The sequence below is a fragment of the Motacilla alba genome, chromosome 1A, assembly GCF_015832195.1.
Source record: "Motacilla alba alba isolate MOTALB_02 chromosome 1A, Motacilla_alba_V1.0_pri, whole genome shotgun sequence".
NCBI lineage: Eukaryota > Metazoa > Chordata > Aves > Passeriformes > Motacillidae > Motacilla > Motacilla alba.
The window spans coordinates 43,493,479-43,521,187 of record NC_052031.1 but is presented as its reverse complement, the minus strand read 5'-3'; the positions used below and the strand labels follow the sequence as shown (position 1 = coordinate 43,521,187).

The window sequence follows — 27,709 nt, the reverse complement described above, 5'->3', positions numbered from 1 at the left end:
AGGGACAAGGCAAGAAGGAGGAAACATTAGATGAAACTTAAATGTAGTTTAGATGGGGTTGAAGCCTCTGACACAATCACTTCTGGTGCAGTATTTGCAATGGAATGACTACATCATCCACAGGACTAATTTAGATTTTATTCTGATATTTCTCAAATATAAAAAGTCAAAATTCTTACATCAATCTTTAAAGAAAATCCATGCAAGCAGGTCAAAATGTGTACAACTTAATTCCCTCCCCCCCAACCCTCCCCTTCCTTTCAGTTTTCACTTCACAAACCATGCTGGTAAGTAAACCAAGTGTCTGCCCCTCATGTTTCTTTTCACAGCACATTGTTAACAGAACAATGCTAGGCTAAGCCAGGGGTGCAGTAAGCACCAAAATAAGATTTTTCACTTGAACAGCCTCTCTGCAATACCTCAGGATTTCTTGTGTTAAAAAGCACATCCATTTTGCTTAATTCTGGCTCCATGAGATTTTAAACTTTAAGGCTCTTTTTCTTTGATATCACCATAATGTAACTCATGAGAATCTCAAAACCTAACTGCCAGGAAAAGCAGCAGTACAAATTAGACTCCAACAATTGCAGATGACAACCTGTCTCTTCCCCTTTTCCTCTGGAGAACCAAATTGGATACATTGTACAGAATTTTTGGCATGAGAAAAATCCCAAATTTGCTTTGTTTGAAATAAGTTTGGCCTATCAAACTAGAGATTCATGTGAAAACAAAATGCTTCTGACATTTAAATTGATAGGTAGTAGAAAAAATGTAGCCTTCCTATTCCCATGTTTACAAGTCTTTCTGTTGGAGTTTAGTGTCAGATTTCATTAGTACTGAAGCCATACTGCTGTCCCTTTACTGCAGTTGTTCCCTGTAGCAAAACTGAATTGTCTTCAGTTTACATCTGCAATTCACAAAACATTTCTCTTTGAAAGGGAGTAGAAGTCAAAGCAATAGAACTTCATTCTGAAGGTTGCATAGAGACTGAAGAGATTTGTACAACAAATGCTGTTTAAAAAAAATCTGTCTGGCACTACTGAACAGCTCAAATGTGTGTGACCAAAAATATTTATAGGCAATCAACTCTGAGTTTGTTAGCAACAGCAATACTGTACATTTTACATTATTATCAAATACATAATTCAAGAGTTACAAAATAAGATCATGCATTACCACTAAATCTCATACAAGCTTGGATTGATTTCATTCCAAGAATCTGAAATGGAGACAGAGCATTTTTTTTTTTTAATGAATAAAAACTCAAACTCTGGATTCTGTTTTAGCTTTCTTGGATTTGACATAATCTTGTTACAAGAAAACCTATACAAGTTTGCTCAATTTAAAGTGTTAAAATAACTACTGCACAAAAAAAGTGAACATTACTGATCAAAAAAGGGAGCTAAATGATTCATTCATATAAAGGCAGCTTTGGAGCCAGAGGTACCTTTCCACACCATGAGTATGATTTTAATAAAAATTAGACATTCATTATGCTCAACCCCTCCTTCTCCTGTTTCACCTGGCAGAACAGTTGAAAGTAGTGAGCTGAGCAAATGCTGTCCCAGTCGGGAACAGGTTCAGTGTAAAGTAGATATTCCCACGTGTGCACTGCTGAAATAGCAATGCTCCTTCCCTGGCCTCCCACCTCATGGCTGAAAGGATGGACAAGCTGTTGGCAATACTTCACCTTTAGGTGCACCTGAACACTTGTGTGTTCTTTCCAGTTCTGGAAATGAGCTGGACTAGGAGCTAAGAGGGATGGAAAGCAGTGTCCTACCCACTGTTTCAGAAGTCTTCAGCTTTGTGGCTCATGCCTCTTGTCAGTAGTATTTATGCCTCTTCAAAGAGAGCAGCAGTAAGAGATCAGATCATCTATCGCCCTAGTTTCACTGCATTTACATATGGCACAAGATTGTTTTCTAGGAGTAACTTGTGGCAACAACATTTTTTCCCTAAAAAAGTGTAACAGCACAAAAAAATTCATAGCAGCATTTTACACAATTTGTGTTAAAAAAGTAGAAGTTAACCATTTGTGTATTGAGTAACAAAAGGTTTAAATTACATTTATTTTCCATTTTACACTCACTATTTACTAGTTGGACTATTTACAAAGGTTCAAATGTTGTATAAGAGAATGAGCTTTACCCAGAATAAACTTCACATGTGAGGTAGTGGTCTACCTCGACCTGTTTTGGCTGGATATAAAGGAGGTACAGTTGGGTTTAAATCCTAGAAAAAATTCAGAAGTAGGATGTTCATGTGAATTAGATTGTGTTCTTGTAGAAGAAACCATGCACACAACACACATACAGAGAGAGTAATCCTATGGTAAAAACATTAAGACCAACAGTGGATTTAGTTTTCATCTCCTTGGATGAAAAGCAGGAGAAATTATTAGAGCTGGGAGGTTGTCAGCTGTACCTCATTTATTCCAACTATATTTTTACCAAGAGGCCAGCTTTTATTTGAAGAAGCTAAAGTAATTGATGTTCAAACAGTAGAACTGAAAGATTTAAGAATTAACTTAAAATTGCAGGTTTCAGCATTCCTTCTAATGGGACAAAGGAGTATGAATTCTCTACTGGTGTAGTAGCTGTCAACACTCCTGTCCCAAGCACTGGAGGCAGCACTCCTGGCTCCTGCAGGGCAAGGCACCTCAACACATGCTTGCTACTAGACACCTCTGCAACCTAAGGGTGCTCCTGGTTAAGCCTTGCTTTCCCTCCAAACATTTTAAAATTGCAACAGACTACATGAGATGTTTCTAATTGAAGAAAGAAGTTTTTGGAACCTGCAGTGTAATCACACCATGAACAAAACATGTATCAAGGTTAAAAGGAAAAAAAGGGGGGGAAGAAAGATCTAGAAGGCTTTTCACACAAATCTTCTGACAGTTCACCAGCTGATCAAGTGATGAAACTACAGTCTAGTGGATAGTTTTGGTAGCTGCAAGACAAAGTTCTTGTTCTTGCCCTAGTTTTATGTTACATGAAGATTGCATAGGACAAGGCAACCTTTTGGATAATTGAGGCAAGCAGTGCTTAGTGTTGGTATCCTTTGCTCTTAACAGGCTGAATGTGGTTTAGTGCTTTATTGTAGTCACCCTTGTGCACCTCTCCCTTCAACACATCCATTTACCCAAATACTGCCAGCTTAAGGTCTTAGCACTTCATCTGTGGATACCAAATAAGAGTTTAGTATAAGACTATTTGCTCAAGCTTTAACTACTGACTAAAACTCACAAGTTTTAAATAAGCTGGACACCACTGAGATGCATATTTTACTTTAGCAGATATGCAAATTTATAAATTTATATAGTCAAGTTTTTTTTTAATGGCCTATTAAGGCATCTTAAAAAATCCCTATATGGCTTTGGTTTGCTGAAATACTACTTTACATTGTTAAAAGAAAAACATGTTCAAATAAATTTGACATTATGACACATTCACATATTTCACTTAGAACTGACAGTTATACAGATGCCTACATGTGATCACAGATGTCTCCTGTTGTGATGACACGAATAAAAAGGTAATCCGAATGTTTATCTCACAGTAGAGGGCAACCCAGAAGTCTGTGCAGAAGTAACATACAAGGAGTTATTATCTGGAAGAGGGGGAACCACAGAGTTTCCATTAGTGGGTGAACAGCTCAGTTTCAGTTTTTCCAAGTATTCTGCATGAACAGGCTTGTGACACTGAAGGACCTTGATTGCGTCTTCTACTTTAAACCATTCTCTTTTCCTTCCTGAATGAGTACAATCCACAAGAAAGAACAGAGTTATCAAATTTTAACAGCACTATTGGTTGCTATCTAGTTATTCACTTTTTCTCAGTTCTTTGGAAGTTGAAGTTGTCAGGCAAAAGAGTGAAGGAAAAGACCTTGAAAGAACTGATTAACACAAGAGAATCACTCAAGCTTACTGAAATGCAATTCATAATAAAGCCTTTCAGGTAACTCTCTTGAAGCAGATACTGGACAGAAACTCATATGACTCTTTATATGCTCCAAAAGCCACATCTGGTCATTAGAGGAAAGTGTGATGTTATTTAAGTGACTTGATACTGCAGTCTTACATTGTCGTGCCTAGCAAAAAACCAGTCTTTAGACTGAACATGCATGCATGAGAATGGCTCAGTCTGATTTCAAAAGCCATGTTCCATACTCCAAGTCTCCATATGCATCCGTATATGGAGTTACTCGGGTTAGCTGTAAGTTTTAAAAAATAGTATACCTTATATCAGACATGTTTATGTAAGTTTCAAGACTTAGTTACTAAGATCAGCTTAAGACCATCTTACTTTTACAAGTTGGTCCTTTAAAATTCAAAGTCTGAAAATACATTGAGGCAAGGTCAATGATGGTCTTGTTAAAATTTGAATGAATTCTATTTTTCATTTGGTTTTACAGCATTACAACTACTGTGCTTGAACATACAGAAACCACTTATTTAAGATCAAGGACACTTTCAAAAATACCCTAGAGTATCAGACAGTGAAACATTCTACTTTTTATGGAAAAAACAATTTGGCAGTATAGTATTTGGCCTTTAAAAATTACAACATTTGTTCTGTCATAATGTTATAATAATTATTCTAAGAATAAGAGTAACACTATGTTGGAAGCAATCCTAGTTATGTTTGTACTGAAGTGTGCAAGAACAGCATCCCTTGACTTTTTCAAGAACAAAATTAGTATTCCCCCTGAATTACACAAAGGGCTTCAAGAAAATGAAAAGAGTTTGCTCACAACATTATTAAGTGTAGCACACAATGACAGAGAATTCATTTACCTATATTAACTGAATCCTCCCAGTCTTCCAGTATTTCCGTCACAGTAAGAACATAAACGTACGTCCTATGCTTCCGATCCTGGTTCTGCTTGAATATTAGAAGTACAAGTTTAAATTCTCATCTAAATAACTCACAGACTTACCAGAACTACAAGATTAGAAATTACTTACCTCTAAAGGATATGCCAGCAAGCCTGGCATTTATTTTCACTAAACAAACATCTGTACTGATGAGACCCAAAATGATGGGAAAACAAAAGTTTTATTTGAAACAGCTATTCTCTTTTACTGGACTGAAAAAACTGAATCAAACCAAAGACAATACAAACAATTTTGAAAACTGTGAAATTCTGGTCAAAGTATGTTTTTGGGTCATCCAGCTTAAATATTAGCAGTTGTCCACTAGTACTGCCCTAGATAAGTACTAGTACTTACCTTTTATGTTGTAAATTACCACAGTACTCCATATTTGCTAAAACTGTTTCCACAACGCATTTCTTAGATGAAAGGTCATTTAAAAAAACCCAAACACTTTTTGCAAGATGGAACCACTGCATCATGTGGCCATGTCATCTACACAATGCTGGCTATAAAGTTTCACTGTGTGAGTGAGGCAGATTAAATAGCCTATGCTTGCAGTCATGCCAAATACAAAAATCATTGCCGTGTGCTCATTCAGCAGGTTTGCCACGATGGCAGCACTCACCACGTGTTTTACACAAGGCAGGTTAAATACAGTCTGACAGAGCTATCTGCTCAGGGCAAGGCCACTCTGCTGCAGCCAGCCCATGGGAGCTTGGCAGAGACATTACTCCCTGCTTCTCCACAGCAGGCCAGTGGCAGTTCGAGATGTTACCGAACCAATGAGACCATCCTTCCCCTTGGAGAAGAGCTGAGCTCCCAATAAAACCAGGACCATCTACAATTACAACTGTATTAAGAACCAAGAGATGTTATGGTCTAGCTCCCCTAACAGATGGCTGTATTCTTGTGCAAATAACCTTTCCCACTTAACCTTGTTTCACTACAAGTTTAATATAGTTTTGAACTGTTGTGCTTTACTAGGAAATAAAAATTCTCCAAGAGTTCTCTGTCAGTATCACCATTAAATGAGATGCATATGTTTATAATGACACATATCCTTTCTGGTAGTTCTAGAATAGGAGGACTCAGCAGCAGCATTTATTTCCATCTTAGTTCCATCCCCAGGTCACAAGGTGTGGCCCCCTCAATGGTACTAATAACAGTTTGTGGGGAGAAATTAAAGTAGGGCCTTGATTTAAGTTAGAAGTAACCCAGAAAAGTGACACAACATCAATTTTAAATGGCTTCAGAAGAACATATACCTGAACTACCAAGGAATCACTGTGCTTTGCAGCCCCTGTCTTAAGCCAACAACATGATAGGTTATCCTGGGTTTTTTGGTCTGAGCTGGGAAATGGAGAATACTTCTGTAGACTGACCAGCAAAGTTCAAACACAGCCAAGTTTTTAATGTGTGGGACCATCCAGTTCAACTCAAACACAAAACCTATCAGAAAAATGTGAGTAGTACTAACTACAAAGCTTCAGGAGCTTCTCTAATTGTGTCATGGCTTCCATACTTCACACACTGGGACACGTGACTAAGTGATACTTCACACAGGATATCCCTGTCAGGAATACACTGCCTATAAAAGCTGGGTGAAGATTTGTACCTCACTGAGACTACGGGACTTCCACTTAATACACAGCACAACATAGTAACACTGGATGTATTAGGAGCTGAAGACTTTTAAAACTACAGTCTGCTCTTGTCTAGAACCTGAGCAGAAGTGGGCAACACCAACACTAAAACAGAGTTCTAGCTAGCATGTGTCCTTGCACTGTTGGTAGTTCAGAGTTTGATGTTTATACCATCAAACAGATGTTTTGAACTACATAGTTTGCTAAAGGTTTGATATATCTGTTGTCCAAAGCCCTGGCCTTTTTTTAGTGATTTAAAGCCATGAAGAGAATTCATATCCAGACTCATCAATTTACATGTGTGAAAGCTGACAAATTACTTCAGCAAAATCGAACCAGGGAGGAAAAGTAAAATGAGTGCCTCAAAAAAGGCTGGTGTAATAGTTTAGAAATCTTAACTTTATGAATGGTTTGGTTTTTAGGGATTTTTTTTTCATCTAGGTATTGTCCAAGTACTAATTTAATCTTTCCAGTAAAAGGTCCAAAATTACCTGAGATTATCTCAGCTGGTGAGAACTTGGTGCTGAATAACAGTCTGAGAGTCTGATCCCTGTACAAGACATGCACTTAAAAGTTGGACTCGATGATCTTTGGGGGGTCCCTTCCAATCCCTTCCAACTGAGAATATTCTGTGAAACTGGGATAAGTACTTTGAACTCCGCTTATTCAAATTTTCACAGATCACGTAGCAGATCCAGCAACAATGCAAATGTTGCTGTCTATGCAATGTCTAATGCAGCAGATCCAGCAACAATGCAAAATTATAGGTAGGTAATACTTATGAATTAAGTCTGATGTTGCAGCTTATCAGTTTTCACAAACCAACCACTGCTTTTAGAACTCAAAGGAAATAGCTCACCTCAAATATCCCAAGTAGTCTGCCTAGCTTTCCCTTTACTCCAGCCTACAAAACAAAACAAAAAAAAGTGTTAGCATTTGGTACGAATTAAAAACAATATAAAGCATCTGTACTATCATCCTACATTAGCATACTCCTTCTTATTAGGGTTATTTAAGTAAGAGTTTTAACTTAAGTTTTAATTAGATAGTGCGGCACTAATATTGGAGATTCTGGTTTTAGACTCTTTATGAGCATTAGAGTACAAAAGCTTGTCCTAATGAGCGGATCAGAGAATCCATAAATCTTTCAAGGACTCCATCCAGACCAAAATACTGTAGTACTTACCACATTTTTAGTGCACTGTATTTTATTAAATAGATAAATCATACCCAATACTGAAATAATCCAGGAAAGCAGAAAGGACAAGAGAATTTCAAGTAGTATTAGAATTAATCTAAAGAAGCAATCATTGAAACTCCAGTGCTATTTTACACAGACTTTTAAGTACAAGTTTTCAAAATGCAATAATAAACTGTAGGTCATTGCATGGATCTTGCAGCATAATGACTTCATGTGTGATGGGTTTCATATCAAAGTAGCTTTTGGCATGTAATATAAACCCCAAATTTATATCCCCAATTCTCTGCAGTTCTGGACTCTTTTTCTAGCTCGTACAATTCCAAAAGGCTTTCAATGCAGCCTTTTACTCCAATATTTTAAAATAATCCCTGTATCAGCCTTTGCTTTGTGACTTTTATCAATTCAGATAAGGTGGTCATTACTTTCTACTAAGACTCTTAAGATTTGCTTTTCCAAAAGTAATATATAATGCCTCTTCCAAGGGACATGGCTTACCGTTGCCATTACTATTAATTATAATTATTATCCATTAATTCTAAACAAAACTCAGTCCATATGACTGACACATAAAGGCATATGTTGCCTACTGGCAGACAATATTTAGATTGTTTTTGTCTTGTTATATAACCAGTATTTAAAATAGGGCTTCTTAGTGCTAAGATGACATTTTCTAGTTTTCAGTCTTTGCTTCCAGCCTTAGCCAAAGACAGTTATTGATGTCTTATGTCTTTATATAAAGGACCATATGGATCTTCATTGCATTTTAATGACTAACTCTGACAGGCTTCAGCAATAAGTCTAATCAAAGTCTTACAAGCGAATGTTTTCTGTGACTGTCTTTTCAAAGAAAGCAGACGGCTGGTGTTATTTATTAAGCCATTTTGATGAAGGATCACAACCTCTGCAAAATTATCAAGGCATTTTGCTTATCTAGAGCAAGAGCTAGAGCAAAAGTTAATGCAAAACTACACACAATATTCTGTTTGTCTGCTGTGATGGCTGAGATACCCGTTAGAGCTCATAAAGCCAAGATACACAACTGGACCTGATAGATAAGTGGTTAAGCAGCACATTAATTAGGAAAGCGACAGGCCCTTATTTTGGGCTGAAAGAGTAAGGTATGCCACAACAGGCACTAAAGATTGCTTGTGCTTTATACTGGGTAATGAAAAAGCACTTATTCCTGAAAAGCAGCATGCTGAAGAAATGTTTTTAACTGATCAGTCCTAATTTCCTCAGCATTACAGTATCACTTCAAGTGAGAGTCTGACAACTAATATTTAACTCGTGGCAACACCACCACGACCAGCTAGGTTTACTGATACTGAATAGCCTGCATAGAGAAGCTTTGTCAACTTACTGGTATCCCACAGTTACAATGTGAATTTATCAATGTTACTCTAAGTGGAATTTACTTAGCACTTTCTCTTTTCTCCCTCCAAGCAAATCAGTGGTTTAAACAAAAACACTTAGCTGAGTAATTCTGAATGAAACTATTAAAAGCACTCCATTACATCACGTGTAAAAACTCCCCAAAGCTTGAAGTGAAGCTTTGGTGCAACCAGATGTTGCTACATAAATGTGATGGTTATAACTGATGTCTAATTACTCTCTACTCAATAACACGTTTCCAAAATGTAGCATCATGCCTGCACACAGCAGTGTATTTTGAAAATATCTACACTCAAAAGTGTAAAAAGGTAGTAATTCAAAGGCTCGTGATTTTTTCCTGAAAATAATATTCAGCTGAATAATCTTCACAGTTGAAGAAGTACCTTGAATTTGACAGTGATCTTTTAAGTGCTTTTACTAACAAGAATATTTCCTTCAAGTTCTTTTCATAATGTGCTTCAAAATGTGTTAAATTTAACTGCTAGAGGACCAAGAAATACTTCAGCTTTATCCTTAGAACATCAAAAGCAGTTCCCCCTTTCCCAATAGTAAGCTTCTAATTCAATGCAGTGGTTAAATTCTAGACTTTGAAGCATTCTGCCTCTCATAAACACATCTCCCTTTGGCTTTTATGCACCCATGGCTGTTAAAATATAGTTCTTCAAGTAAACAGAATCCTATAGGCTTTGGTAAGTGTGTTAAGGCCATCTAAACTTTGGGAAAAAACCTGAAAAACCCCAGCTTTCTTCTGACAGACAAGCTGTTGAATGAAGTGCTACACTTCCCCAGAACAATTCTCTAAGGAAGTCTGAGTACTCTACAAACAGGACCTCAGATCTGAATCTTATGCATATATTTTAGCATTAGTCTAAATCCAGCCACAAGAGAGAAACTGTTCCACTTCATGCCATACTGAGTGTGGCCCGGAGGCCATTCCTGTTGAGCTGCAGAGGCACTGCAGGCTCAGAGCAGCGGCAGACCCTCCCGTCCCCTGCAGATGGAGCCCGAGTCACACGCAGTTCCATTTCCGAGCTAACAGCCTACCAGGGCAGAAAGTTGCTTAAGATCTGAAAGATTGGAGTTATTTTTAACTCTGGCATCTGTAGGATAGTACTGTAGCCATTTTATTGGCTACACTCCTGAAGAGATGGTGGCAAGACTACTCCTGCCCCATTTTTGCATGCTTTTATAAAACAAAATGCTTGACTACATCTGCCCTAATCTTTCAGCTGAGTGTGCTTTATTTATTTCTGCAGTGTCTAACTAGTTCTAGTCTGTAGCACCCAGTCGTTTTTCAAATATTAGATGCTCATTGGAGCTAATTTGTCTATTTCCTGTGAGAAGTCTTAGATTATATTACTGCCATTTTCACAGTTGCAGCAAATTAATCTTCAGGATCACTCTCTTCTTCTCAGAAACTATGTCCACACAAGGCTGAGGGAAATTGCATATCTTCTCATAGACCTTTCAATACACTACTAAGACACACAAAGCAACAGTCTCTTTTTCATGAGATGGAGCCAGAAAAGGGAGTGGTTCACAGTTCACAGAACATCTCCATTTACAAGGCTGGGCATCACTGGCTTGCCACTCATTTGTGTCATTTTTCTTTGAACAGTGCATTTGCAGACAACTTATTCTAATCTTCCATGCTATGCAACTAAAGACAAAGCTCCAAATTCATTAATGGAGTAGCTCCTCATTTAGATGAGGTTCAATACCTTTCTGGGATTGCTTTATTCTGTGACTTCATTTTGGTATTCTGTTTGCAGATTTGTAAAAGTTTATTTCATCTAAATAATAAGGCATAATTAAGGCAACTGTCAATTTCCAGTAACCTGTGAAATGTCAGACAACCTTAAATGAAACACTAAATATTCAGTAGAGGCAAAAATCATCACCACTAACACAAACAGAATTGAAGAGTTAAAAAAACCCTGGAGTCACGTACACAGGCAGACTACAAAAGTGCCATGCATGTACATTTGATTACAGGGATCTCTGAGCTGTAAAACATTCTAAATACACTACTGTTGGTGTTGAAGTGAGGATATTTAAAGCCAGTGGGCTATCAACACTTCTACCATTAAGGAACGCCGTTATAACTCCCACTATGAATTTATCCATTTTAATAAATTAATAGAAATACTGAGTCATGCTTAGTTTGTGCATGACCCAATACTGAAGAAACACATTTCAAACCAGCACCCCTGTGCTTTCTTTGAAGTTTATTCATTCACAAAACTCTTAACAATTCATTGTACTGTAACCAGCCTGCCAGGTGACATTGACCTTAGTATAAAAATAGAAAGGACATCCACCTTTAGAAAGGTCAGTATGAATTTCCATGGCTCAAACCCCTAAATACCATTCTTTTTTCTTTAAAAATGGCACTTGGCAATCTCATGGAAGCATGTAAGACTTAGCCAGTAGCTGAAGAATATTTTACTTTAAGGTATGAGCTTCTAAGTCTGATCAGCAATACAAGCTATCATACCCCAGGAATTCTGAGGGAGTAGAACAAGTGTAACCAAATTATTTTTGCTTATTAGAACCCTTAGTCTGTGAAAACTCTTCATGCATTTGCAAGCACAGCTCAAAGCTGAACATGGCTGGAATTTTATATTGCACTCCAAAACACCATAAAAAGCATAGTCCCTTCAAGATCATCCATTCTTCACCACCGAAGGAAAACCCTAAACATATGACTACAGTTTAGTCAGCTCTAATTTAACATGGAGATGAGACTTTACGATGCTTCACCTTGTACTATACCCTAATTAAAGATCAGCAATTAAAATTACCAGCGTTCCTAAGAACACTGAGCAGAGGACTGGGCTTTTTAATCCTACCCATGAATTTGTGACAGTGGGAAGACAAGACTCTCCCTAGAGGTGTTACTACTGCTTGGAAGCCTAAATCTTTGCTGACTCATTGCTAGAATCCAAACTCTTATGCTCCTTTCAAATGGACTGTACCCTGTGGCTGAGTACGTCTTGTGTGGGTCAAAATGAGCTCCTCCAGCAAAACTGAACACAGTCTGGAACAAGCACCTTTGGTTCAGTGAGGTTTATTCATGCTTGAACCTTGCTGCAGGAAGGCTGCTGAGAGCAGCCAATAGTGAACCAGTCTGTTCCCCAAGGAAAATGGGAGAAGGGTCACTGAATCCCAGCTCACAGAAGATCTCATTTTGACACTGAATAGCAGGCACTGTTTGGTGCAAGTGACATCTACATCAAGTTCCTAAGCCTCAACAACAGAACCAGTCTTAAGGGTAAGGAAGATAAACCATCAAATAGCATAGCTAATAGAAAAAAATCATTACAAATACTAATCAGTGACAATATTAGTGTGTTTTGGGAATAGCAAAATGGGAGGAGAAAACTGGTTAAGTCTAGTAGAAATCCTGTAGTTCACTCACTTACCAGAATGCATCCAATTTATGAAAAATCTTATACCTCCTATTTAAAAGTCTGATATTCTGATTTTTCTTGCAGTTTTATTTGGTTTAGACATGGCTGTTAGAAATGGCTGTTAAAGAAACACTTAATATTTTTCACAATTTTCCTAGGAAAAATAAACAGCAAAGGAAACCCCAGAATTCTGAATTTGAAATTTAAGTGTTGTAGTATAGGGAAACTGCATGAATTCATCATGACTTAAAGTTCTGTTTTGCCGAGTCATAGGGACAGAGATAGAAAGGCAGACTATAACCATAGTGCTTTCTTTATAGATAAGCAGCCATAAATGTATGAATTCTCAACTGCTCAGACAAAACAGTTTCTAATCTGTTTAGTTCAAAATGTCCTCAAAGGTCTGTTGATTTCTTGTTCTTATGTAGCTACATGTTAATGGTTAGTTTACCTTCACTCTGTTCTAATCAAGAGCTGTAAGTCAAACATTTTCCTCACAAACATAGAAATGTTACACTGCTATAACATGTCGTTTGGCATAAAGTCACAGTTTTACTTCCAGTACTTGTTTATAAAGGCAGACAAATTTAGCTATGAAATGAAAGAAGTAGCTAAGTTTATTAGTTCACCTCACCACACTACACCCCAATTCTAACACACAGAATTGTTCCCTCTTCCTTCTTGGTTCCCATCTGAAGACAACAGCAGAAAAGATCAGCTGGATTTTTTTGCTTTGTTTGATTTTTGTTACCTCTTCATACACCTCTCTCACGGCTGCTCCCCCCGGCTCTTCTTCTGGTTCCATTCCTCCACCTGGCACAATCCACTGATCTGGGTACCGGCTACTGCTTACCAACAGCACCTACAAAGAATTGCAAGTGACTGTTAAATGCAGTTCACAAGTCAGGAATCTCACTATCATCTGCTTTTCCAGCAATGCACTTATTCACCTAGCCAGATGGATTACAGACTTCAGAAACAAAATATAACAGGCAAGTTGGAGGAGTTACAACAGGAGTTGGAAAAAGAGGAAAACAGTTACCATCCAATCTGTTTTATAAAACTAAGTCAAGACAATGTCACTGTGATCTCTTTGTACAAAATGCTTGCATTGGGTGCTTAGACACAATGTGGAAAATACAGAATAATGTGCACAGGAGTGAAGGCATACAACAAAAATCTAGTAACAATATTTTCCAGAACTAAGTCTTAGAATCATATAGATGGTGAAGTGTGAAAATTAAGACATTTTCATCACAGAGAAGTTAAACTAATTCTTCTGGAATGGTATCTTCTGGCTAAAAATAGACCTTTGAAAATATTTCTAATTTTTAGTCAGAAACAAGCTTCTTTTTAGTTACTGAAATGTTATGTTAGCATGACATGCTTATACTATTGCATAACTAAAACACAGCAAGAGTACTTCATTGGCCCTTGTCCAATTTGGTTTCTTTTAGACATTTATGTAAGAGGAAAAAGCACAACACATTGAATTTGATTTCTAAATTTAACATTTCTTTTCCCAAGATGCTTTAATTTCACTTAATTTGACTCTAACCTGGTTCTGTCATTGATACACACCAATTTAAAACCCCCTGTCTATAGGACCTGCCCTTCATAATATTCAGAGCAGAGAAGATGTTAGCTACCTGTCCAACAAACTATGATACCTTGTATTTGGAGTAATTTTGCAGTAGAAGTTTATGAAGGTAGGACCTTGATTCAGGACCACTTGGAGATAAGCAGTTTAACTTATATTTGAGACACGTCCCAGTTACCAAGACATACTCAGTTATCTGTGTAGTAAAAGGCTTCCAATTCTAAGCGTTACTTACATAAACCCTACCCTGAAGTCAAAGGACAACTGTGGGGAGTAAATGGGCAGGGTCAGTGCTCAAATCTTGAAAAGCAATTAAAAGACTAGAACAAGAACCTCAAGTCTAAAGGTTATAGTTATAACTGGTGGCAGACAACTGAAGTGACCGTCCCAGCCCTCACCTCTGTGGACTTCAAACTTACCCCCTGTTGGCTTAAATAGGAAAATGACTCTCTGATGACAGTAACAGGGAGATGATTACCACTTATACTATGTCCCTTTGGCACTCATGGAAATAGGTTGGAGGTTCACCTACAGGAACTGGGGGTGTAATTCAGATGACTGCATACTTTGTGAATGCAATGATGTGTGTGCATACTGAGGTGCACCCGCAAGAGCCTTATCTGACAAATATTGTCAGTTGATGTTTTCAGTCAACTCAAGTACTTTACTCAGCTACCTAAAAACCTAAGAATATTCAGCAAAAGCAATAAGGTTAGACACAAATGCATCTCAACTTGATTTTTACAGCCAAAGGTTTTGATTTCCTAGGATCCTTTGACATTAACAAAAGATTCACAGAGCGTACATAGCTCTACTAAAAGTAATTTTTGAAAATGTTTCAGAACACTTAGGTGGAGCACCTGTATCACTACAAAGAACCACCTTAAGCAGTGCTTAAAAAACAGTTGTAAAAATCAAGTTATGAATTCACTTCTGAGTTCCAGATATAAGCAGTAAACACCATTTTCTGCTGATGAAACTAGCACACAATCCAGTCATGTGAAAGCTAGCAACACTAATAAACAAAAGGATGATTATCATTAAATCATTCCCAGCTTGGTAGAACAATTTTAAATCAGCATTCATTGCTTAGTTAAGGCTAAACATAAAACTCTTAATTACTACTATGGGGTAAATCAGGTTGCTCATTCTGGCAGTGTAGTGTAAAGCCAGGATTTTTAACGCCTTTATATTTAGTAGTTGATTACTGCTAATCTGATCAATAGACTATTAAGCTGGGCTTGTACATATATTAGCTTTAAATTACCCTTTTAAAAAGCAGAAACAAATACATTTAGCAAGTAATCAACATTAAAATACATCAACTCTTGTAGATAGGCTTTACAGCTACATATACAATAAACTCCTAAGTGTTACAGCCTGGGAATTCGTTTTAGCAACCATCCAAACCTCTAAGCCTGGAACTGAAGCATTTTCTCAAACACCTTTCCCTCTATGCTTTATTCTCCTGTGACCCCACTGCTTTTGCAGTCTGAATCCAAGGGATCACACTAAGATATATCCCCGAGATCCTCAGATGCACAATTTTTTTACCCATTAACACATGAAGCCACTAGGGCATGAGGCATCCAGCCTGGGGTAATGCTATCAAAAACGTACTTGGTGTTAATCAGATTCCACAAACAACAAGACCTGATAGCTAGCACTTGCAGGATTGTGTGGTAAGGCTGAAAAGTATTCCACAGACTTTTTCAGTATAGCATCAAGCAGTCTTCCATGTTTTTGGGGTTTTTTGTACATAGTTTTTCATTCCATGTAGTTTTGAGGTATTTCCATCTGTAAGTGGCCAGAAGATACATCCCCCAGTACTAAATGATGAGGCTGTAAATAAAAACGTGATTTAACTATGACGACACCAAAAAGCTGCGGTTGGTGAACACTGCACTCACATGCCAGAAGAGGTGCAAAAATCAGCAGCAAAAATGCAGCAATTCACCTTCCCTTAATAGAAGATAATCAAACTAGGAGAAATATGATCTAGGTTGCCTGGAAAATCCAGTCTTTTCTGAGGAGGCTGACAGTCAAGCAGATTACAATAGTCTACTGGAAAAGAAAAAAGACTGCAGAATCTCACCTGTATTTTTTTTGGTTTATGCACACCAAATTTTACACCAAAACACCATTAGGCTCAGAAGAAAAAAAGCAAAAGTACTTCCTATGCAAAGAAGTCTGTGTCCTGTATCCCTAGATGCAGAAAAAGGACTAAGATTTGAGTTGCATTACTTGCTAGTGGTCACAGCCTTTCCCATGTCTCTAAGACTTACTGTTGATAACTCTTATTCAAAAAAGGTACAGAGTATTGCAGTGCAATCTGCTTGTCTAGTTAGACAGCTGAGCTTATCTTACTCCAAAGACTAAGGTAAAGATACCATAATGCTGCCAAGTGAAGAAGAAAAGCTGCAAAGTTCAGCTAAGAGGAAACAAAGGAAAAATTCTTCCATTAAGTGTTACCAGCCAAGTTTCACCTCACTTCCAAATCCAGGAATAGAAATGACCTTTGAGTGTAGTGAGGAGGAGAAACTGCTAGCCAGCCTGCTTGTAATAGGCACCTATCAATACACATAACCACAATATGGTTAACCAGAAAGGTTATTACAGGGCAGGTGGCATCATGGGACTTGGTCACTATAAATGCTAAGCTTGCAGATAAACAACTGAAAATTTCTAAAGATGCTGAAGTTTTGGCCTTTTAGTGTTCTTAAGTCAAAACCACTCATGAAACAGTTAGTAGCCTTGTAAACCAGAAGACCAAAATTATAATCACAAGCTATTAATCTTGATTTTTTTTTTCCTATTAAGCACTGGAGAGGTAGAAAATGGTTTAAGTTTATATCATTGCTTTCTATCTTTCTTAACTGAAGGACATTATACTTTACCAAAATAATTATATTAAAAACCAATTTACATATAAAAGCAAGGATAAAGTTTAAATTAGCTAGAGCAAACCCCCTCAGCTGGATTCTTTAGACTTCAAAACAGAAAGATCCCCGACTTGAAGCTGAAAATATACCATTCCAATTTCACAATAATTATTTGTCATCAGATGTCTTTAAGTTCTCTATTCCCAGCCTAATCCCATCTATTCCTGTCTTTCCCACTGCACATCCCATTTTCCTGGCTCCCACTACTCCAGTAGCTGTCCAAGTTGACGTTTGAATTGCCTGATGGAGACTGCCAAGTCTGCCCTTCTTTACAGCAAAGCTGGCAGTTGGAAGGAGCAATGTCCAAGAGAAAAGGAATCAACCTCTCACTCCCAAAAGACTGCTGAGCATTTGTGACTCAGCTGCAAAGAACATCACACTGCCCAGGTGTAGTGCTCAGAAGACAGGTGTGTGGAAGACAAAGGATTTAGCTCCCAAACTCTATAAAGGCAAATACACACAAATCATTTAAAAAGATTTAAACAGGTCAGAGTATAGAAAAGATCACTAAGGCATTAAAAGGTACTTCTCAGGTACAAAACAGTGTCAAATGCTGTTACATGTAGTGCATATTTTCATGGGCATCAGAAACATTAAGAGGATAAAACATCCAAGCCTACTTTGAGAAAAAAGACAGGACCCAATCTGATGGAGGTTAATGTAATTTAACACACCCAATATGGAAACTCAGTCTACATGGTTGGTCTGCTAAAGTTACAAGCACCTGAAAGAGTCAGAAAGATGGTTTAATCCTAATACAGCCACACAAGGGTCAGTCAAGCCCTATGATTTGTGTAAAACCAGCCATAAGCAGATGCTCAGGGAAGAATACAAACAGTAAGTGCTTTATTATTCCCTAACATTTTCAACTTCCAATTGTTTTCACCTCAGGAGCTTCCTTAAAAGCATTAGGGAACAACTTTGAGTGCTGCAACACAGGAACATTATTGAGAAGCAAGGAAAAGCATCTCTTTCAGACACTGGATCATATTTGCAGAATTAACTGTATAAATTTCTAGGCAAAAGCACACATCTCAGAGAATGTATGTCAACCTGCCACTGTAGTTAAGAGATTTCCTTTATCTAACACTTCTTTTTTTTTTTATTTTAAGAATCACTGCCTTGTTTTAGTAGTTTTGAAACAGTTTTGCAGTTCCCCTATAGGTTAATGTGGTATCCTAGTCCTAGAATGCCATTGCCTTTTGACAATGAGGTTGGGAAAATGCAGCTTTAAATTTTGCCATAGCAATGCTACACAGGCAGCATTTGGTAAGGAACATTTGCCTTCCTGAAAAGATTCTCAGGAGAGTGACTGCTTATAGTCCTCATTTGTTCCTGCAATAATTTTCAAAATTACTTTATTTTTTAAACATGGAGAAATAACATGCACAAAGTTATCGAAAAGTAATAACAAAACCGTAGGATCAGACTGGACAGCATTTCAAGAACTAATTAAAATCAAGACTGCAACACCTTTACTTTCCCCCTAACACTGGAATAATGAGTTTAGGAAGCTGATCTGGATGAAAAGTAGATTCCCCACGAAAGCTTTGTCCAGCCTGCACACACAACACCCATCAGGACACAGCTATTCAAGGGGCAGTGCTGCACAAACTGGGGCAGAAAGGCACCACTGCAACCTCCCAATTTCAAACGAGCCTGTACCAATTCCAGAGCCTCTAGTAAAGTACTTTAAAGGCCATAGACTGAAAAGCAGTCCCCAGCTATGACAGAGGTTATAAAAGATGATTTAGCCTCACTGAACAGGAGCTAGCACAACAGCAGAAGAATGGCTAACTAGCAGTACATTAATCCTAATGCTCATTAATTTGAGCACAAATCTTGAATGCATCTCAGAAAACTGGGTTCTGTCTACACAATATATTAAAGTCTTAAATATCCTTCCAACTCTACTTGAATACCACTTCTCAAAGCAGCAACGCAGCACCTGGATATCAGTCAGTGCTCTTTCCCCCCATTCTGAAGACTAATGGTAAAGAAATATAGGTATAATTATATAATACTCCAGAATTAGATCTAGAAACTATTTTTCCTTTCAGACCTTCTAACTTTAAGGCTATATGGCAATAAGGAGAGACATGTCAACTTTTTTCAGAAGAAGTTTTGCTTTTGACTTTTTTTTTTGCTGTAATATTTTATAAATTTTATTTCATATTAAATTCAAATATTCGGCTAACATGTTATAGTGACACAGAATTTTAGTGTCTTCCTCTGGCTATTTAACATACTTCATTTTGTTCTTTGGTAAAGTGTTCATATCAGGAATAGAACAGCACTGTACTACTATGGCATGCCAGTGAGAACACATTTCCTCACATAAAGTGACTCAAGTCACCTGCAGCGTTCAATCTCCCCCTAAGCTTTAGCATGCCTTGGAAAAACAGATGTGACAGATCTCACAGTCTGATGAAGGGGGCAGATCTTGCACCCAGACATGACAAAAGGATATCCTGAAAAAAATCCAAAAAACAAAAAACAAACTGGCAAACAAACTTCCCACAAGTGCGTATAAAAAAGTTCTACTTTTTACTGATCATGAGTTTTACTTCTCACACTGGGCCAGTTCCCCAGTCTATACACAACAACCTTCCTCCCTCACGCTTGCTAACGCAGACCAAGGGAGAAACCACAATTTCAGGTAGCAGGGGAACAGCTAAATTAATATTGCTGGCTATTTCTTTTTAACTTGAAACCACGTCCTAATCTTGAGCAGAACTGTGCTTTACTGGTTACTCAGCAACATAATCTGTTTGACTAAGGGATCAGCTTCCAAGCGCTTGTCAGAAACAAGAGCTCTAAGTCTTTGAGAGCTGTTCAGCTGCAGGTAAAGATTTGACAAGGTTACTTCTTGACAAGTACCAGTTACCTTTTAGCCTTTTCTATCTTTGAAGACAAAAATTTATTTTAAAGTATTGACATTTGTAGCACTGGTTTTACCCAAGTGCTTAAGCGCTAAGTCAAAAAGCCACAAAATTAAAGTAAGCTTTTCAAGAGTTCTACAAACAAGACTGGAAAAAAATACACATCAACCTATGGTCTGTGAACTCACATATCTACAAAAGATGTTTAAAAAAACATGTCTACAAACTCTAGCTAGAGATAAGAATGCATATATGTGTGTGTATACAGGCATATATATATCTAGCTATGATATTCATGTATTTCTGAAGAAGTCTGCCACTATGCTATTTCACAATAACTTGGAAGTTTTGAGCCCCACTGAATTAACTGAAGCAATTCAAATAGAAACATTGTCACCAGTTTAAATCCTAAGTAGACTTAGGATGGTGCAAGTAAGCTAAAAGGATATTTTTTCCAAGTATCTTTACATAAATATAACTAGCTCAAAAAGACAGCATCTTCAAAACAGAGTAAAAAGCTTTGTTACAGGACATCTTAGCCTGATGTTATACAGGTATAGCCATATTTCCTTCTCCCCTCAGCCCAGCCCTCTTCGAGGAACTATCAACCCCATTAAACATATCCATATGGCACAGACAAGTAATACCATAGGTATAGGAAAAAAATAATTCAGGTTTTAAAATAATAAAAAAAAACAACAACTCATCATTGACTCATGTCATTATCTGAAGACTTATGAACTTATGAGTGAAGACTGAAGATTTCTGCCATGGCAGGCAGTTGAATTCCCACACCCTCACTAAACCTGCAGGCTTCCCCTGCTGGCAAGTAGTTGGGATTTGTGAAAAAATGTCCAGCATGAAAATAATGTGTATATGCCATGCCCGCAGAAAGCTGCTTTTCTGTGGACATAATAAACAAGTATCTTGTCTTGTATCCAGAGTTGGTTACCTGACATAAATCTACCTGACACAGCAACCTAACATTTAATTTTTCTTAACATTAACACAAGTCTTAACCCTATATGAGCCTGCAGGGATACACAAGCAAACACTGCCTCTGTAGACACATCATAAAGAGCCATTTTGGAAGCTGTTCATAGGTCTTAATTTTTCAAGCTATACCCTTTCCTACAGCATGCAGATCATAGGTTCATAGAATGGTTTGGGGTGGAAGGGATCTTTAAATATCATCTGGTGGTTCCAGCCCCCCTGACACAGGCAGGAACACCTTCCACTAGATGAGACTGTTCATGCAACCTGGCTGATAATGTCCAAGCATCAAGAAAATGCTGAGGAAAAGCTAAGGCAGCAATCATCCTATATTAATTACTCTTCCTGTCCAGTAGCAGGGCAGGGACATGAAACAGAGAAAATAAAAGCCACAGTGTGCTTGAAGTCCACAGTGAAATGTGTATTCTGTCATTTAAAATATGTCTATATTCTATCTGACCATCATAATGCAAGGTAGATAACCCATATCACTATGGAGACCATGCCAGCCTTAAATCAAGTGCCATAGTCATACCCCAAGTTATTTGAAAGCACACATTACTTGTGTATTGACACCTGACAGCTCTACACTGAAGGATAAAGAAACCAAACGAAAATTTCCATGTCAAGTATGGAATATGACTCTGCACGTTTATTTACAATAATTCCTCGAACACTCCATTTTGCGAGGGGAGCCAGGTGATACTTCTGGGCCCTGGTTTTATGGATCAGGTTGCAGAACAAAAGGTCCTTCTGGCTTTCAGACCATTTAGACCAATGCACATAAAAATAACATTTTGCTTTTCTCTTTAATAAAGCCATTGCTAATATACAGCAACATCTGTACAAAACTAAGGAACACTCTTTTTTAAAATGATTAAACCATGACCACCATAACAAGATATAAGAAACCCATGCTTAATCTATCTTGACATTCTACAAGCAAATAATTAAGTTATTAAATCAGACTAAAAAGGACCTATAACACTAGGAGCTCATAATTTTTAACTCAAGAACAAGATAAATAGTTGACACGCAAGGGTATGCCCTGCTACAAAGGGGAAAAAAAAATCTACATTTCCTGTAGGTGTGTAACAATACATTTTTTCTCACTGTCTCAATATGAAAAAAAAAAAATCACCTTCCCATCTGTTTTCATCTCATGTACAAGGCTGAACAACAAATGCAAAATTAAAAATTGAAAAGCTTGAAGACTTTTTTTTGCAGATGAAACTATTTTAGGTCTGCCACTAGCAACTGCTGACTGAACACTAAACTAGGGCTTTCAGTACCATATTTGATTACATAAAGCACTGTTACAGATGCCAAAGTAATTAGAATGCACTCAAAGTTTATATTCAAGATACTTAAAAATAACTACTCATTTATTTGTATAAGATGTAGTTGATGGAAAAAAATTAAATTAGGTTTTAAAATTATTTCAGTTACTCAAATTGCTACAAAAATGATGTTTATTACTATTTGCTCCTGCTGCTTTAAAGGCATGCCTTGTTCTCTGCATTGAAAAGTAAGAATCCCTTGCAGACCCTAAGGAGGGTTTTATCTAAAACTACTGTTTGCAGGACACTGAATGCATGAACAATTCCAACCTGTGGAAGCTGTCAAGAAGGCTCTCCTGCAGGCTTATTCTAAAGCTGCCATCCACTCCTAGTTGCTCAAGACAAACTTACATTTCCTCCCAGACCAATCTGGCAGCCCATCCCTGCCTGCTGAATGCCATCAGCTTTTGCACACACCTACCAGTTTCTCGTTTGCTCAAAGCAGAAAGGCTGCACCCCCCACACACTGCATGCCCACACAGCCTTGTTTCCTTTTTTTTATGGGATTTCTTCTGCTTCATTTCCAGGATGTTTTTTCTTTCAAAGGGCAGACAGTCCCTGCAATTACTGGTTTATTTCCTTACAGAACAAAAGGAACCAGCACTTCAGCTCATATCCAGCCATCTTGCTCTCTCTTCAGCCCAAATGACAGCAGTAAGACCAAAACAGGCAACACTTTAATGACAGTAGTCTAAGAGACCACCTCCTTTAACACCCAAAAAACCCCAAAGCTACTGGGCACTTTACTTGGCTATTTGGGTTTCCTCCTTTTAAAAGGATTTTTCTTTTTAAATCATACACTATGACAGCATGAAGGAAACAAAATCTATACCAAAATGGACCATATAGCATTAAATTGTTCTGTGGGGAGGCACCTGAAGATGAAGAAACACAGATTTTCACAGTGGTGCAGCTGAACAACCATCAGTCATCTCAGGTACAGGTTTTCCGCTGCAACATCAGCTCTCAAAGCAGCAGCTTTTGACAGGTTGCAGGACTGCAGGAAAGCCCAGTTAGCAGCCTGTAACACTCAAGAGAACTGACTCAACAATTTTAAGGCTGGCAGCAAGGAGTGGCAAGTCCAGAGTAAGTCTAACTGGACAGGGGGCTGGAGCTGGGAAGCAGGAGTTTGGTGTCTGCATTTCAAACTGCATGCACGAACCACCAGGCTGAATTCTGCCTCAGCAGTATTCTACAGGACACCTATGTTTCAAATTGAGAAATAAAGAAGCAAACTGAAACTCAATGTAAACAGTTGTGTAATAATAATAAAATAAACAGATGTATAATGAAGTGTAAAGGAGGGGTTTGACCAGTCTTTCTCCAATTACATGGAAAAAGTTACTTCATTGTGCATAAAACTCAACTGTAACATCAACATCAACGAGGCTGCACAGGCAGCAAAAGAAGTGCAGTATGGATAAGAAATCGATCAGGAAGCCATAACAAGCAGATTTTGCTAGATGAACAATAGATATTCACTGTTTTAGTGACCTGCCCAATTTTTGTCAATGGGCACAAAAAGCTGCTCCTGAACATGCCCGAGTCTTTAGTCAAGAGGCAGCATCCAGAAGTCATGATATCAACAGGGGACATCACATGAAGTTGCAGAAGAAGGATCACCTTCAGGTGAGAACACTGCTGTGGATTTCTGGTACAAGTTTAGAGTTCATGAGCTGGCAACAAGTAAGAGACTTAGATATCACCAGAAATCACAATATTACTACACAACAGTCGTAGTAGAGATGTAGAGTCTTATTAAAACATTTTTTCTGGTATAGCTAGAGAAGTGTTAGTAACCTTTGACACAGCACAGAATGATCCTATCTAAAGCAACCACAAGTGTCACCCACATTAAAAAATACATTTGCCAAATGGAAGGAGATGTAAGAGCTACATGATGACCAAAAGAGAAAACTGTTTTTAAGAGAAGATGATTTAAGACTTAAAGTTCATAAAAAATGCTAAGAAAGGAATGACTGCTCTCCACAGATATATCAGAAAGCTAAGTGCAAGAAAGGAGAAAAAAAAAGCTTAAGCTCAGCTATAACAGACTAGGGACAAGCCTTTTGGACAGTCAGAACGGAAGTACAAAGAAAGGGTAATTCTAAGATTTATATCACAAGATTGCTATAGGTACTCATTCCTCCAGAGAGAACCTAATCAGATGAAAAACAGACCAAATGTAGTCTTGCAGACAGTACCTCCGTAAAAAAAAAATAAAAAATTGAGATTAAGATTTCTTGCTTTTAAGACTGCTAAAAAGAAATGTATTGCTAAAAATTGTTTTCAGTTGTTGGTTCTATTTTCTGAACTACAATGTCAAGCAACTCTTTGCTTATCCTGTAAGTCAAAATAATTATGAAAACTATTCTATCCCATAGTTCCCCTCCACCCCCACCTCCCAATAACTTCTGCAGGAGTCTCCTGTTCCCTTCTTCTCCAGCCACTGAGGTACCACCCGTTTGTTCCTTTCCTCCAGAAGTTACCCTACACCTAAACACCCTGGAGATGTAGCTTGGCTGAAAATTGATGGCACAATCTCTAGAGAATTAGAAAAGAAACACTGAAGACACATGGAATAAACCAACACAGAAACTACCTGGACAACAGTAGCAAGCCTGCCTCAAACACCCAATCTGGGGAACATGGCTGGTGATTGAAGTTAATCACAAACAGCAGTCAGGCATCAAACTTCTAAGGAATAGATTCTGTACTGACACAGAGGAAGCTGGCACTTGGGAAACAGCTCCTAAGCAAGTTCAAGCTGTTGGCACTGCTTTCCTGGAATTAACTTGTCAGAAAGCAATTTTAACTGTTTCCACACACATAATCTGTGTCCTAAATCTGATCTGATGTTCTCCCGTTCACTTCATCCTCAAGGTATGTCTACCTGCATGATGCTGAGGCCCAGCCTCATGCCAGCAATACAAGCACTCCATCCAGAATACACAAGGAACTGCAGTGCAATAATGGTCAGTACCCACTCTTCTTACACAGCCCAGCCAAGCTGCTACTATCATCCTTAGCTTCAAAGGATGTTATTATACACAAACAACATTCTGAAGCAGCCAGTGATCTCATTGGATTTCAAGACTGAAAGAGAACGACAAGAAATTGTATCAGGAAATGAAGAATGAACGAAAATCCCTGACAAAGGTGACCCTAACCATGAATTTCCAACTACAATTGGTGCAAAAAGCTGTAACAGTGGCTCAGGCGTTCAAACTCCAAATAAGTTTGAGCTGGAGTAGCATCCAAAAATTAATAAAAAAGTCAAATAAATGGTGAAGTACTTTGGAGTGTCAGAGACCAAAGAAAAGCCATAACCCATAACAAGACCTTGCAAGATTCCTGCTGGGTGCCTTTCTCCCTCATACTAGTAAAAAATCATCAGCATGGTCCCAAGCTTATATTTATACCACAAAGGAAATATTTTTTTTCTGCTTAAACCCAAGTGCCTGTATTTAGAGATCAGGCCTCTTCCCACTGCATTATATTTACTTAGGAGATGTTTAAGGAAGACATTCCCTGTACTGACAGCTTGGGAAGGGCACCAGCATCTTCCAGCTTATAGATAAAGGCAGGAAAAACCTCCAAAGCCTAACCTTTATAGTTATTCCATGGCTTCTAAACAAGAAAATGAAAACAGAAATAGCAAAAGGGTAGGCTTCCAGCCCGAGACCATCTAAAAAGGCATTGTGCAATGAAACCATCAGCCGAGTGCCCAGATAACGGGCAGTGCCATTGACCTTGGCTCAGAACACGGGACAACTTTGTTGCCACCTCCCGACTCTGCTGCAACGTAGAATTCCGGGGGAGCGCTACCCGCTACAACCGGAGCCGCAGCAACAACTCTCCCGCTCCCGAGCTCGTTCACAAAATATTTCTGAGCCCCATTTTACTCTCTCCGCGGGAAAACCAGGTGTTCCAAGCACTGGCTTTTTTTTTATCGCGCCCAAGCGGGGCAGGAGGTTCGCCTTCAGGATGACACACCAGCCCTGCCCTCAACGCGCCATTATACATTAACCGGTTTTCCGCGTGTCACGGGCACACAGAAGATAACCCAGGAGCTCCAGCCGGTGTCCCGGCCCATCCCGCCCCGCCCTGAGAGCTCAGTCGCCCCTCTCCCTCCGCTCCCTCTCCCCGCCGAGGGGAGCCGGGGCCGCGCACAAAGGCGGCGCCGCGCACATGGGCGCGCACCCCGCCGCCCCAAGATGGTGGGCGAGAGGCGCGCCCGCCCCGCCCCCGGCACCGCTCGGACCGGCACAGCCCGGGGGCCGCCCGCCACCGGCCCCGGCCGGCCGGAACCCGCGCAGCGCCGCCGCGCCGCCCCTGCCGGCTCTCGGGGTGGCGGGAGCCCCGGCACGACCGTGCGCGCTGGGGGCGTCCCCCGGGAGGCGCCCGCGCCCGGCGGCCAGACAAAGGGATGCGGCAGCGGCGGGGCCGGCGGAACGGGAACCGCGGCTGGGCCGGGCCGGGCCCGGCGCCCCCCGCCCCACGTGCTCGGCGGGCTCACCTCGTCCTCCCGCTCGCTGCGGAAGCACAGGCACGCCGCCCGCTTCTTGTAGCCCTCCCGGTCGTACGTCCGCGTCTGGTTCGGCTTGAATTTCATCATAGAGGCGGTGACACGCGGGCTGCCCCCGGCCGCCGCTGCCGCCGCCGCCACGGCTCCTCTCTGTGAGCGCCGCCGCCGCGCCCCTGGGACACCGGCGCGGGGCCCCCGCTCGGGAGCGGGGCTGGAGGAAGGCCAGTCCCAGCCGCTGTCACAACAGCGCCGCGCCGCCTCTGCCGCTGGTGCCGCCGCCCCGGGAGCTGCGCCGCGCCATGGAGCCTCTCCCGGCGCCCCGAGCCGCCACCGCCGCCCGCCCGCGGCGGCCGCCCCTGCGCCCCCACTATTTAACCGTAACGCGCATTCCTGCGCCCGCCGCGCCGCTCCGCGCAGGCGCCGGGCGGGGCCGCGGGGGGCGGGGGGCGAAGCGCCGGTCACGGCGGGCGCGGTGCGGGCCGGGCAGCGGGCGGGGCCGGCGCAGGCGCCGCTCCGGGGCCGCTGGGCCGGTGCCGGTGCCGGTGCCGGTGCCGGTGCCCGGTGCCCGGTGCCCGGTGCGGCTGCGGGAGCGCTGCGGTCTGTGCCGGCAGCCGCCGTGGCACCGAGCCCGGCGTAGGTGTGCGAGGCGGGGCGGCTTTCCCTGCGCGGTCCGTGGGGTACGCACATGGCTCGAGTGCCGTGGTTAGAGTGTAGCTTTGGCGGTGCGGGTTAACCCCTTTTGGAAATAACTTGTGTTTGGAAAACGTGCTCTATGCAGGCTGGGGTGCGGGCGGCTCAGGCTGGTTTTGTTTCGTTTGTATTATGTATTATTTGCGAGCTCAAGATGGAAAAAAGGCCTCCCCAATGCTTGCCAGTAGGCTAGGAAGAAGTCTACTAGC

The 27,709-nt window shown here is 40.1% G+C and overlaps 1 protein-coding gene across 2 annotated transcripts; it reads right to left on the bottom strand.

Moving 5' to 3' along the window:
• Positions 1 to 116: 116 nt before the first annotated feature.
• NUDT4 (nudix hydrolase 4) lies at positions 117 to 27,236 on the bottom strand. 2 transcript variants are annotated; one of them, XM_038153059.1, is made up of 5 exons: positions 26,802 to 27,236; positions 13,277 to 13,387; positions 7,379 to 7,423; positions 4,796 to 4,883; positions 117 to 3,750 (listed from the first exon to the last, which is right to left on the bottom strand). In XM_038153059.1, the coding sequence occupies exons 1-5, from the start codon at positions 26,898 to 26,900 to the stop codon at positions 3,548 to 3,550; spliced, it is 546 nt and encodes a 181-aa protein (XP_038008987.1). In that variant the 5' UTR covers positions 26,901 to 27,236; the 3' UTR covers positions 117 to 3,547. The 2 variants fall into 2 exon arrangements, with proteins under 2 accessions (XP_038008987.1, XP_038008988.1); XM_038153060.1 differs by having other exon boundaries at positions 4,796 to 4,880; positions 26,802 to 27,231.
• Between the last annotated feature and the right edge of the window lie 473 nt (positions 27,237 to 27,709).